The 13,291-nt window shown below is 37.4% G+C and overlaps 1 protein-coding gene across 2 annotated transcripts; it reads right to left on the bottom strand.

Moving 5' to 3' along the window:
* Positions 1-1,985: 1,985 nt before the first annotated feature.
* On the bottom strand, positions 1,986-12,982 carry LOC145479003 (uncharacterized). 2 transcript variants are annotated; one of them, XM_081457228.1, is made up of 23 exons: positions 12,807-12,982; positions 11,753-11,826; positions 10,830-10,882; positions 10,579-10,594; positions 9,800-9,860; positions 9,366-9,420; positions 9,032-9,087; positions 8,692-8,746; positions 8,258-8,313; positions 7,957-8,011; positions 7,205-7,377; positions 6,649-6,703; positions 6,098-6,153; positions 5,918-5,972; positions 4,961-5,016; positions 4,821-4,875; positions 4,608-4,663; positions 4,326-4,392; positions 3,958-4,019; positions 3,767-3,856; positions 3,355-3,621; positions 3,121-3,175; positions 1,986-2,676 (listed from the first exon to the last, which is right to left on the bottom strand). In XM_081457228.1, the coding sequence occupies exons 1-23, from the start codon at positions 12,885-12,887 to the stop codon at positions 2,543-2,545; spliced, it is 1,743 nt and encodes a 580-aa protein (XP_081313354.1). In that variant the 5' UTR covers positions 12,888-12,982; the 3' UTR covers positions 1,986-2,542. The 2 variants fall into 2 exon arrangements, with proteins under 2 accessions (XP_081313354.1, XP_081313355.1); XM_081457229.1 differs by having other exon boundaries at positions 7,205-7,260.
* Positions 12,983-13,291: the final 309 nt, after the last annotated feature.

The raw sequence follows: 13,291 nt of genomic DNA, 5'->3' as shown, positions 1-13,291 counted from the left end.
GTTTATTATGGCTCCTGGTGTTTATCACGTACTGAAGGTATTTTGACGCAAGAGGCCTGTGGTGCTGAATTAATTATACAAAGAAATTTTGGATCGCTAAAGCTACTCGTATTAAAATTTTTGATAGTTTTTGTACATTGTGAGTGAGGTCAACCTTCAGTGAAAGTAATGTAGTAAAAAGCACATAATTCTTCATCACTGTCCCGTTGAAAAAAGTATAGTGAAGTAGTGACATACTGATTTAGATTGTTATTTTAATGCAAACAGGTGAAAAACATTGGTTTTTGATAGGATAGTAAGAGACTCAGAGAACGGGCAATATTTTGAAATGGTTTATAATTTACTTATGTAAAACTCTCTCGCGCATATGTTAATAACGAAAATAATTGCATATAAGAAAAGCAATCATGTGGTATTTATTTATCTCGGGCTGTTCCTTATTAAAACTCTCTGACAGAACTGTGGACTCACACCTGTTTTCCAACTGAGGATGAGATCTTCTCAGCCGATGACCTACGACCCATTCGGCTCTTGCTTAGCTATCAGCAAATTTTGCAAATCCGAGAATCAAGAAATCATTGAAAAAAAAACGCATTTTTCAGGTGGCAGTTCAAATTCTCATACAGCTATCGGTTAAACTCCATCCACTCTTCTAGACGGGAGCAAGAAAGTAATTAGTTCTGATTTCTTGATTCGTCAATTCGTTCAACCTGTTGGTCGATTAACTAGAAAACGAAATTCCTCATATAATTCGAGCATAATGTTTTTCCAGCTGACTAAGCGAATCAGTCCTCATGAGAAGGTGATCCACAAACTGGCTGAAGTTCTGACACAAACCCTTGTTCTGTGGAATTATTTTCGAATGCGGTATGCGCGGTCACCAAACAGACATAGTTTTAACCTTTACCTCTGACAACAATGCAGGATACCGGGACGAGATTCCCTATCGAATAGGGTTTGGCTCAGGGGCATATTCGAGCTCTTCGTCCACCTCTCTTCTTTCCTTTCAGTCATGTTGTTTGTACCTTCACTTGAGCTCTTTGCAGTACAAAGGAGCAGTCATCTTTCTGACAGCCGGACTTCCATTCTTGATTGGGAGATCGGGAGGTTGTAAGGCCATACGCAAGTCTAGCTGGTGGACAACAGCACTAGAAATATAATGGCGTGAACTCTGCATTGTAGGGCAATATATGCAAATTTCTTACAATCTCATGATCTCATGATTAATAACATTTTTTTACTGTAAAGCGCCATGAGCCCTGGATATGGCGCTATACAAATCTATTATTATTATTATTATTATTATTATTATTATTATTATTATTATTATTATTATTATTATTATCTCATGTAAACAACAAAAATTTCGGTAACTCTTGAGTAACAACTGAATATTTGACACACTGGTGACATGGGTATAATCCATTGTAAAGAGGAGTGGGGTAGGAGTGGGGGAGGAACATCTCTATCTGTTCCTGTGTGTGTAGCCGGTCCTCCTGGTTTCTTCACATCTTAATGGGAATAATTCCGACGCAAGGTGGAGCATTAGACTTTACAGCCAGTATCGACCAGCCATGCAATATTCGCTTATAGCTGGGCAACAGAAGTCCTAGTAGAGCCAAGTGTTTGACTTTGTAAACTACCAACTGGTTAGCCTTCCGATCAATCTGCAATATTTACTGTATCCCCAATTAGGACCGCACTGTTCAACCCTTAACATGAAGTATTTATCTACAGTGGAATCGCGATCTGATTTCTCGAACCCTCCTCCCGATAACTCGAACCAAAAGTCGTTTCCCTCTCCTCAGTCGAACACTATAATTTTATCCCGAGTTTTCGAACCAATTTTCGTTTCCCTTGGAGGTTCGAAAAATCGGGATTTCACTGCACTTTTTTTCAGTAAGCTGATTCTGTTTCCAACACTTCAACTTTCATTGCCACATGCCCAGGTCTCAGAGGATGTGATAGATACCATGAAACAAACCAAGTGATTCATTCTTTTATTACAAAAAAAAACTTATCGCCGTTACAAAATATCGTAGTTAATTATTACTCTATTCTGCGAACCGATTATTGACAATTGATATCACCAGTAACGACGCGGTTTTTTACTTTACCAATTAGATCTAACTACTGTCCTACTTACTAAAAAGTACATTCTAAGTAGCCATATGCAGCACTAATGAATCCTTATTCAATATATTATTACGATACGCCACGCTTAAAAATACCTGTCTATGGATAGAGCGAAAAATATGCTCGTCGTAATTCTGGCAATGCTAGTACTCTGCCAGAATGATTACAGGAGAACTTTTCATTGTGCACTGAAGGTTCCCGAATTATGCATCCGTGTTGTGATGTGTGGGTTTCAACAGACAAACCCGTGTAATCGTTGACTAGTCATAGTTCCAACTTTCATTTTGTTTTAGTTTCAAAATCTTTAGTCCATTAAATAGCAAAATCATCCCTAATGAAAGTTCAACCATCTTAGACTGCTTTTTCTTTCAGCGGATTTAACAATGCTTCTGAGCGAAGGAAATTTCTAATTAAGTTCTACATAATTAGAAGGGAAGAGACCTCGAGCGCCATGACACGAGCCCATCCACCATCCCTCATCTACTTCCTCAATGTCGGTGATGATGTCACCGGGATCAAATGTTATCTCGTCCTCCGCAGCTAGGAAATAAATCACAAGAGTCACTCCTTATTGAGCATTTAAATCGATATATTTAGACAGGAAGATACATCATCCTATATCCTGGTCCAACTGGAATTTTGAGATGTTGGTTTTTGTGGAGGGCGAAAAACCGAAGAACCGGGAGAAAAACGCGAGAAACAACAAAGGAAAGGCGCGAAAAACAACAATAAACTCGACCCACATATGGCCCCGGGCCGGAATCAAACTCAGGCCACATTGGTGGGAAGCGAGCGCTCTCGCTGCGCCATCCCTGCTCCCCATAGAAACCTGACCACAATATTTATTTGGCAACAGGGATGATTGGCCTGTTTAGCCGATGCAGACAGCTGTCGGCAGCCCACTGAACGGAAGAAACAAACCTACCTTACCTTATAAGAAACACTATTTCGTTATGGATACGAAGAACATCAATGGAAACTTACTTGCTTGATAGTCGTACAATGCTGTCGCACTCTTCCCGGTACCGCGTTCTTCAGCCTGCAAAAACAACAAGAGATAGTTCTTTTGGATGCTGGGGTTTATGAATGACGTGCCCTTCACTGGAGGATGGGAGACAATACTTGGAAGAGCGATTCTAAATAACCCTACAATCCTGAATATTCAAAATAAAGAAATAACATCCAATGAAAAACATGGACAGTGGTGTCAAGATGTACCTCTTCCTGAGTAGTTTCCTGCGGCTGAGTAACTTCCTCATACAAATCTGTGGGCTCAGACTCTTGCATGGTTGGTTCGCCTGCTTCCTCGTATACTGCTTCCGGTTCTGGTTCGGCTTCTTCATACTCTTGTTGTTGTTCAGCTTCTTCCCGTCGCCGAGCCTCTTCCTCCGCCTGACGTCGTGCCTCCTCCTCTTGATTGCGCGCTTCTTCCTCCTGACGGCGCGCTTCCTCCTCCTCAGCCTCTTCTCTGTCACGCGCATCTTGCTGAAAATGTCAATATTTTGTAAGAACACTTTCATTAACCACTAATGAGCATAAGCAGGGACACTTCTGTTCAATTAAATTCTGGTTAATGATTAAGAGTTTTCCTTTGTGTTTGTTTGAATTGGGATGGAGGTTCGTTTCATACCTCTGCCTGCCTTTTCTCATTGATCTCTTTCTCTCGTTGTTCTCTAGCATGTCGACGAGCTTTTTCCTCCTCTGCTCGTCTTCTATTTTCCTACAAAAGTTAATAATTTCAGCATCACAGTACAGTGTACACGCATGTCTGTTTCACAGAAGGCAGTACACGTGGGAAAGACTCCTGAAAAGCTAACAAACCTCATCTTGTTCTTTGGCCAAGTTTTCGAACTTTGATTTCAAGTTGCCTGCAGCCCCTGAACCTGTGAATCATATAACACAGCAGGTAAGATTCTGTTTTCTGCAAACAGTCCCGAAAATCAGGCTGATCTACAACCACTGCTATACCCTCTCCTACCTAGCCTGCGAAAGGACGGAAAAAAAGAGCGCGAAACTGAAGAATTCGGAGAGCGAAGTGATCGGGGTGGGCGGGGGAGCCTCCCACGCTTCGCTCGCCCAATTCCTTTTTTTCGCGCTCGCTGGGAGCCTGTTCGCAGGCTATCCCCCACGCCCTGCTCGTTTTTGATTTATTGGTTATTTTATTGAAATTTCAATGTAGCTCCTCCAACCTGCTCGTGGCTTTGCTGTGTGATACGTCGATTTCACTTCTTGCATTTCATCATAACTGCCAGCGGACTAAAAAGCAAGAAAAAAATTAATTAATATTATACTGATTGCGACCTGACAAAGAAAACGTCTTTCATGGCCGCACACTAAGTGTACCATCTACCCTCTAATCATTTCTACTCTCTTTGATCGGCTAAGAAGTAAACGGAACAGAGAAAAATTACAGCTAAGGCGTCTTAATTCAGATGTTGACGATGTTTGTGCTCACTGGTGATCCCACTTACCGCATCTTGTCTGTCAGATTGAACACCATACTTGCCACCAAAACCTTTAGAGTAATCTGCAACGGACATGAAAAAAGCAGTGTATTAAACTAAGCTGGCTTAAACATAGTATTGTCAGACACAGTTGACATTTTTATTTACCTCAGTATTAAACAAGCCAAAAGCTAATTTACCAAATAATGACACATGCAAGTTAAAAATCATTCCACTAACCTTTCTGAGAGGCATGTACCTCAGTTTTGCCTTCATAATTGTAGTCAAGAGCAGACTTGTGGGATAAAAACACACAATCAAATAAATGCATAAATCTGTTCAGAAAAAATCCTTCACAGCTCATGACAGACTGTACTGACCTTATCGACTCTTTCCTTTTGGACTCCATATTTTCCTCCAAAGCCTTTGGAATGATCTGGAAAACAGTGATAAATAAGATTGTATTGACAAAAGGTTTACATATAAGTCTCCATTTGAAGCTAGTAGACTATTCAATACTGTAGGTTGGCTCTTCCCTCCAGTTCCAGTATTGTGAGGCAAGTAGGAGCATTTCTACTCCTCCTGGATGGTAAACTAGCATGTTGCAGGGAATAATACTAGAGCACCCATTCCTAGACCTGGGGCAAGAAAGGCACTCTAAGACTAGTGTCCTGCCAAAGAACATAAAAAGATGATCCTGGCTATGGATGGTCAATGATTGAACAGAAAATCAGCCTTCGTCTCTGTCTTTTGTACATTAATCCATTAAAACTCTGCAGTTTGCATAAGGTTACAAGTTTGTTTGTCTGTCCACTGTGTGAAATAATTACTTTTTTAAAAAAACGATACCAAGAAAAAGTTGTATATTTACATCAAGACTAGGCAAAACATCTTTTCTTGCATCCAAAAGTTGCAACTAATTCATTTAACACAAAGCCCTGGTAACAGTGTCAAAATAGAATAAAAAATATTGTGTTCCTGCTCTGGAATCATGATTAAAATATAGAATAATTTCCTGAAATCAGATCGCAATTAAAAAGTCTTATTAAAAGGGGAATATTTTGTTTGGTCCCACAGAACTTCATCAGCCACGATAAAATGTTAAGATTTTAAAGTGGCTGATGAAGTTTGGGGAGCCGAACAAAATATTTCACTTTTAGTAAGATTTTTTAAGTGCACTCTGAGTACAGGAAATTATTTTATATTTTAGTGTCAAAATAGTTCTGCAGCTTTTAGTGACAACTTGTCCGTTCAAACTTTTACTTACACTTGTATTATCTAAAGCGATTATTTACCCAGCTATTGAAAACTGAGCACATGTAGATTTAAAAATTCACCTTTTTGTGAAGCATGTTCTTCGGTCTTTCCTTCATAATCCCAACCAACTGCTGCCTGTAACCACAATGACCATCAGTGAAAATCAGTGTTGCACTTGAAAGAATGAATAAGTTAACAAGATACATGCACTGAAGTGAATTCTAGTAAAAAAAACTACAGTTAGCAATAACTGTTATCACCTTGTCCATGTGGTCTGACTGCACTCCATACTTGCCACCAAACCCTTTTGAGTGGTCTAATGAAATGGAGGATGAAATCAATTAGAACTTTGATATATACTAGTATGGACATTAAGAGAGCCAGGATCATGTGTACTAAAGGCATCTGCAGTCGAGTGTCGATAGATACCCTCCATCAACACCTTTGATTGACATCTTGATCAGTACTTGATTGACATCCTGATTAATACTCGCTCAACACTTGATCCACACTTGATCCACACTTGATCAACAGTCGGTTCACAGACAGTCGAAAGTTGACCAACTCATAGGCATCAATCAAAAATTAGTAGACTGTTGACTGACTGTCCACCGAGAAGTTGATGGAATGTCAATTGAGTGTCAACCAAGGTGTCAATGGAGTGTTGATCAAGTATTGATCGACTGTCGATCGAGGGTTGATCGAGGGTATCAATCGAGGGTATCAATCAACACTCGACTGCAGATGCCTCTAGTACACATGATCTGAGAGCTAAAAGAGAAACGTGTGTGATTATACAACACTCACTGACCTTTCTGTGATGCATGAGCCTCTGTCTTCCCTTCATAGTTAAAATCAACAGCAACCTGAAATAGCACACAAGAATTAGTTAGTACTCAGCCAGCACTTTTCCATTGTATTATAAACTTGGATTTTTGTGAATAGAATTTTAAAATGTTAATGCAACAGATGTTTTAGCATCTATGAATATCTTAGTTGACCACTCCCCCAAATGGGGTTTCTAAAGGCCGATAACACACCAAAAAAAATATTGTAAATTTACACCTGTAAGTATAACAGGATTAAAAAAAATACAGTTTGTAGTCAACACAGGGCTTCAAGTTGTACTCTCTGGATTTCAAGTATATATGGAGCTCTGACTACATGTATTTGGCCAAACTGCCTCCATTGATGATGGCAAAAGAGCATTACTTAAAGACCCAGTTGTGGCCAGGATGCATTGTACCTCTGGGTAATGGAAAATAATAGAACCCTCACTATCATGTAAACCAAAACAATAACAGACACATCAAAAGCATAATGGTCAGTACTCAGGGCCTGAAATATAACATACATTTATTTCTCACCTTATCAACTCTGTCTGTTTGAACACCATATTTGCCACCAAATCCTTTGGAGTAATCTAATAAAAAAATTTGCCACATTTGAGTCGGGTGACTGTTATGACTTTTTACTTTTTTCAGAAACCTTATTGACTCCGTTCTTTTGAACACCATACTACCAAATCCTTTGGAGTAATCTGATAAAAAATTTGCCACATTTTTTGTAGGCCAAACACAATTTTTGCGTGACCTCTTGCTTATGTGATTAAGCATGTCCACAAGGATTACAAAAAAACATCATGACATGCCATATTGGAATATTGAAATAAAAAAAAATTATGGGAGAAAATTGTAGATATCCAAGTTATCCTTCAACCAGGGATGATTAAAAGGTCTCTCTGTTAAACTATTATTAAAATAGTGTTAACTTGTGAGCATTATTACCAGTCTGTTGCATGCAAATGGTGAAGAAAATCTAATGACTAGATTTTTTGGAAATAAAAAAAAATCAATTTTAAAGGCCTGTTTATATCTATTTTATGTTGCCATGGTAACTGCACATACTTGACTATCAAAAACCCCAAGTCTGTGTTGTTAACTTGCGTGTTGCCATTTTGTCGACCAAAGGACCGAGAGTTTCAGAAAAAAATGGTGAATGAAACACAGGAGTCAAAAAGTGGATTACTCTTTTATCAATCCCCTTGAAGTCATAAAAACTCATGAAAACAAAATGAAAGTCTTATCTCTATGGCAATGACCTATTGAATGTAACAAACCTTTTTGAGAAGCATGTGCTTCCGTTTTGCCCTCATAGTTCCAGTCAACTGCTGCCTGTAATGAGAGTGATAAAAATAACTTAATAGGAAATTTAGCGCAGCAACAAAAAGAGAGATCAGAAAATGGAAAAGAGTGCATTTGGGGATTTCATTGCATATTAAGCAAAACTCTTACTGCAACTGAGCAAGATTATAGTAACAGATCCTTTATATCTCTTTTCATGTCTTGACCTGAGTCTTTCCAGGATTGGATCAACTGGATAGTAATTGATTTATGAAAACACCAAATCCAAACTCTCACCTTGTCAACCCTGTCCTTCTGAACTCCATATTTTCCACCAAATCCTTTTGAATAGTCTAAAGGTATCATATAAACATAACAGAGGTTAAAGTATGTGCTGTTGCATCAATAGGCCTCCCAAACCAATGGTACATGTAACAACAGTGGAAAATGCAACTGTCAACATAATTATTTTCAAGAACATGGATTCAACTCATTGATGCTGGTCCATTACCTCCAGGGGCATATAATTCATGGTAGGACACACTTACTCACTTTCCTCTTCACCCCTTAAATGTTAACCACAAGCAAACAGCAGTAAATAAATGCTAACCGCAAGCAAATGGCAGCAAATAAAAGCAAACTATATATGTGTCCTACAGTGGATTATATTCCCCTCCAGGCAGGGGATTATAGCTAACAATGAAGAAGTGACATGGATTTGATATACACACCCTTCTGAGAAGCATGCTTTTCAGTTTTGCCTTCATACTCAAACCCAACTGCTGCCTGCAAAAAACATTTAAAAAACACAGCAGTCTGTTACAATTCCCAAGATCGTACACGCACTAGTAACCATTACTTAAAGAAACTGTGTTACAACTGCTTTCTGTCTCACTGTAACATATCTACAGAACGTTCAATTAAGCTATCAAGTTCCTTCCCTGAGAAACTGTTCTCAGGACTGTGTTCTTAAAACGCTTACCAGTCCAAATTATTTTATAAAATTTGACTCTAACAGTACTACAAAAAAAAAATGTACATAATCCCATTAAACTGAACATGTCTTATTACCTTATCAACTCTGTCTGTCTGTACACCATATGTGCCACCAAACCCAGTGGAATAGTCTGTGAATGAAATATACAACTCATCTTGTGAGCTAAGTGTAGACGTGCATGTAGTCACATGATTTCAAGTGTCATTTGGAATAAATGAGCAGGAATAAATTTGCACAAGCCCACATGATATTTTTTCCAAAAATATTGTCAAATTTTTCAGATAGGCACGAGGAGGCATGAGATCAAATTTTTTGACCACATATATAAATCAAAAGACAGCAGCATTGGACCTATTTTGTACATGAATGAGATATATCTACACAAGTATGTAAAAGCTTAGAACCAACCTTTTTGTGAGGCATGCTTCTCAACCTTTGCTTCATAGTCCCATCCAACTACAGACTGGAAGGACAGATCATTATATATAAATTGTTAAATTGCTAAAAATATTCAACAGACTGATTTTGAAATAATAGAGTCAAAGGTTGACTAATAGACCTATTTATTTCAAATAAACCAATGAATGTACTTAATAATTCACTTTGCTCTGCAAGGGATATGGATTTATAGTTTGTGGGACAACACAACTGGATATAAAACAAATGTAATAATAATAATAATAATAATAATAATAATGATAATGACGATTACAACATAAAAACATCTACAGTAGTTTCAGGAACGAAAAAAGGATCTATTAATCTTATTTTAAATTTCCAGCCTTCAGTGTTCTATTTTCATAGTTCTATTTGAGATGAATAAAAGAGCATGCTAGTCATACCTTGTCCATTCTGTCTTTCTGAACACCAAACTTTCCACCATAGCCATAAGAAGCTTTTGGGCTAAAGTCGATATTAAGGAAGGAATGTTTCAAAGGATCTCTATACATTTCTTGGAAAGTGTCATTGAAATTTACAATGTTGGAAAATTTATGATGTACTTGATCAAAAAATTTCCTATTAATGCCAATCAATACCAAAATTCTTGTGACTTGTGCACATGATCCCTGATGATACAGTAATTGAAATCTCTAACGCATAAACAAATTAATTTATAATAAATGATCAAATGCCTGACAAATCCTTGACAAACAAAATGCTCCAATACACTGGATTTAGGTTATTACTACTGTGTCACCTGTAATAATAATAATAATAATAATAATAATAATAATAATAATAATAATAGCAATGGTAATAGCAACAGTAACAGTAACAGTAACAATAACAGTAACAGTAACAGTAACAGTAACAGTAACAGTAACAGTAACAGTAACAGTAACAGTAACAGTAACAGTAACAGTAACAGTAACAGTAACAGTAACAGTAACAGTAACAGTAACAGTAATAGTAAGAGTAATAGTAATAGTAATAGTAATAATAATAATAATAATAATAATAAATAATCTTTATGGTGGAAGTCCCGTCACATTGCATGGTTTTCAGGGAGGTCCTCAGTAACTAGGGTAAAATAGAGTAAAAAATTAAAAACTAATCACAATCAAATCCAAGTACTAATAAAAATTGGAACTAAGGAAAACTATTAATTCGCAAAGGATACCCTCTTTCACTTTCATCTAAAAAAAGAGAAAAGAAAATGGTAAATAAATTAATATAATAAATTAATGAATGCATCATTGTTCAACTGGTAACTTAAGCATTTAAAAAACTCTCAATGGTTTTCTCTATTTCAAGCACACACTAATGATTACAAATTTATTTTGCAGCAAGATATGCATTGTACATGTAAGTTTACAAGCAGATTAATTTGTACAACCGTTATTGTCTAAACAATTGCCTAAACAAACGTACCTTGTTTAAGCTTTTCATGATCTTTTGTTACACCGTGTCGCAGTTCCTTAATACTGAAAAAAAGCTGTTTATTGTCAGTAAATAATAAACTTATTACTAAATGCATTGCTTAAAACTTGTTTATTAACTCCTACTGTATTGGATTTGTCCACTCAGATAATAGCTTATAAAAATCACTTAATGGTTACCCTATTGCCAGGCTGCAATAGATAAATTTTGAGACAGAATTACCTTCGTTGTTTGTAAAATTCACAGGCTGGGTAATGATGAAACCTCATTCAATTCGGAAATCATATGATGCATTATTACAGTGAGTGCAGCCCCAAAGGGTATTGTTTTTTATCCATTTTGGATCAGAAATAGGCTAGCGATTTGGGCCATTTTGGTCTCAAAGAGGGTATGGTATTTGCACTGTACAAAGTCTTGTATTGAGTATGTTTTTTTTTTAGAGGAAGCTACTTTTTCATCGTTATCAATAAGACCATGAACTTAATAAAAAAATAAGACCATCAACAAAAGCCCTTAACAATGCCTTTAACATTGTTTTGAATTGAGGAACCAATTATATTAGGCAGGTCTGAAACTGGGTATTGATTCAAGGGTTAGGTCTTAAGGTATTAAATTTTTGGTTAGTTTATTATTAGGGTAGGGAAAATTGCAGATTTTGGTCTTACATAGGGTAAGGGTTTTGGATAGTGGGCTGCACACCCCACCTAATTTTCTGGGAATATCCCCCTTCCCCCTAGGGATATGGGTGTCTGTAAGGGTGAACCCTTGTAATTACTGAGAGCTAACTACTGTCAAGTCAGTGATATTTAGGTTAACCTGAGAAATATTCAGGATAAGTGGAGAGCTATGTAGTCTAACCATAGTGCAATTTCATCAGTTTCGCAATTTCGTGTTTTACATGTTCATCTGCCTACCTTATGGACTCCTGGTGCCCAGATCCCTCAACTGTTTTTGCTCCCCATCTTTGCTCTTGTTCAGTTACATCATTCTGAAATATAAACTCACATGAGTTATGATGGAGAAATACATGTCACTATAAAATTATACACTAGATTGTTAATTTCTTACAAGGAGTATGACTTTTGACAATTATTAACATAAGAAATTTACATTTATAGAACCCAATTACACAGTCACACATTTACAAGATCAACATGCAAAAAAAATGCTACACTTCAGATACAAAATGATTGTCTGGATCAGAATTCTGACTCCTACTAAAACCACATTTCACAACATCTTGGTACAAAGCAAGAGACTGTAATATACGACTTGACAGGCCGATTGTTTACATTGACAACATTGTAAATCAGTGGTGGATCCAGACCTTGAGTTAAGGGGGGGCCCAGTTTTTTTTTTTGTTTTTTTTTTTTTGCTTGCTCTGCCGGCTTTTTTTTCTTCCTTCCTTTTCTCTTTTTTTACCCAAAATAAGGGGACAGGCCCCCTGGGCCCCACGGACCCCTCCCCTAGATCTGCCACTGTAAATACACTCTATTTCTTATTTCACTCTATTTCTAACTCTTTTTTTGCATTGAAATGGCTCTACTCCCAAAAAAACTGTTTCAAGCCCACCTATAAGGCTATTTTGCATTTCATTTAGGGAAGATGTAGTTTTCTGACAACCTTCATAAGGCATTTTGAGATGCAAGCATATCCGTAAGCCAATCAGAATGCATCATAAGGGCACAAAAGTGCTATTGTCGAGAAAACAAATAATTGAGCATAATTATAATAAAAGCTCACTATGAGACATGAGCGTTGTGTGAAGCTTAAGAGATGAAGGTCTCAAACTTCAAGGTGGTTCTAAAGGAAAAGGATAAAAAGCGTGATTCAATCGATACAGTGTAAGATCGAGTTCATTAATTGTCTATAGGATGTGTAGAACGCTTAGTGGACTTTTAAAAGTCAAGTTGATATTCGAAACCTACAGAGGAAGTGAACATACAACAGTTGAATTATGACACTCACCACAAAGTCAGGATCAGTTTCCCAGTCATCGTCATCTCCACCACCAATATTCATTTTCGTGTCAACCCCTGCTTTCCACATTTTTGTGATCTGAAAAACGTGAAGCTCTGAAATGTGAAAGAATGCTAAAGCCTCGATTGTGCAGGAAGGAAACTTCCGTGCTCACTCCCTCTAATCACGTGATTCCCTGTTTATAAAAACCGCTGGTCACTTCACCTGTCACACTTTCCACGCTGACCGGAGCGGCGTCGTAAGCGTCGATGCTTGGTTCAGTGTTCCAGTGTAAGTACTTTCAGCTGTCACTGGGACTAATAATATTAATGCTTTACTTGTGAGAGTAATTGATGTTTTTTCTGAAACCTAAAGGTTTTCTGTATCAACCTTTCTCTTTCACGTTTGTTTCACGATTCAGTCATGCGTCACGACCAGCTGTAGCTCGCTGTAGCTACTTGTAGCTGTGACATCGACATACAGTGACCACAACA

This window comes from Orbicella franksi, chromosome 2 (genome assembly GCF_964199315.1).
Source record: "Orbicella franksi chromosome 2, jaOrbFran1.1, whole genome shotgun sequence".
NCBI classification, from domain to species: Eukaryota; Metazoa; Cnidaria; class Anthozoa; order Scleractinia; family Merulinidae; genus Orbicella; species Orbicella franksi.
This window is presented reverse-complemented; position numbering and strand designations above follow the sequence as displayed.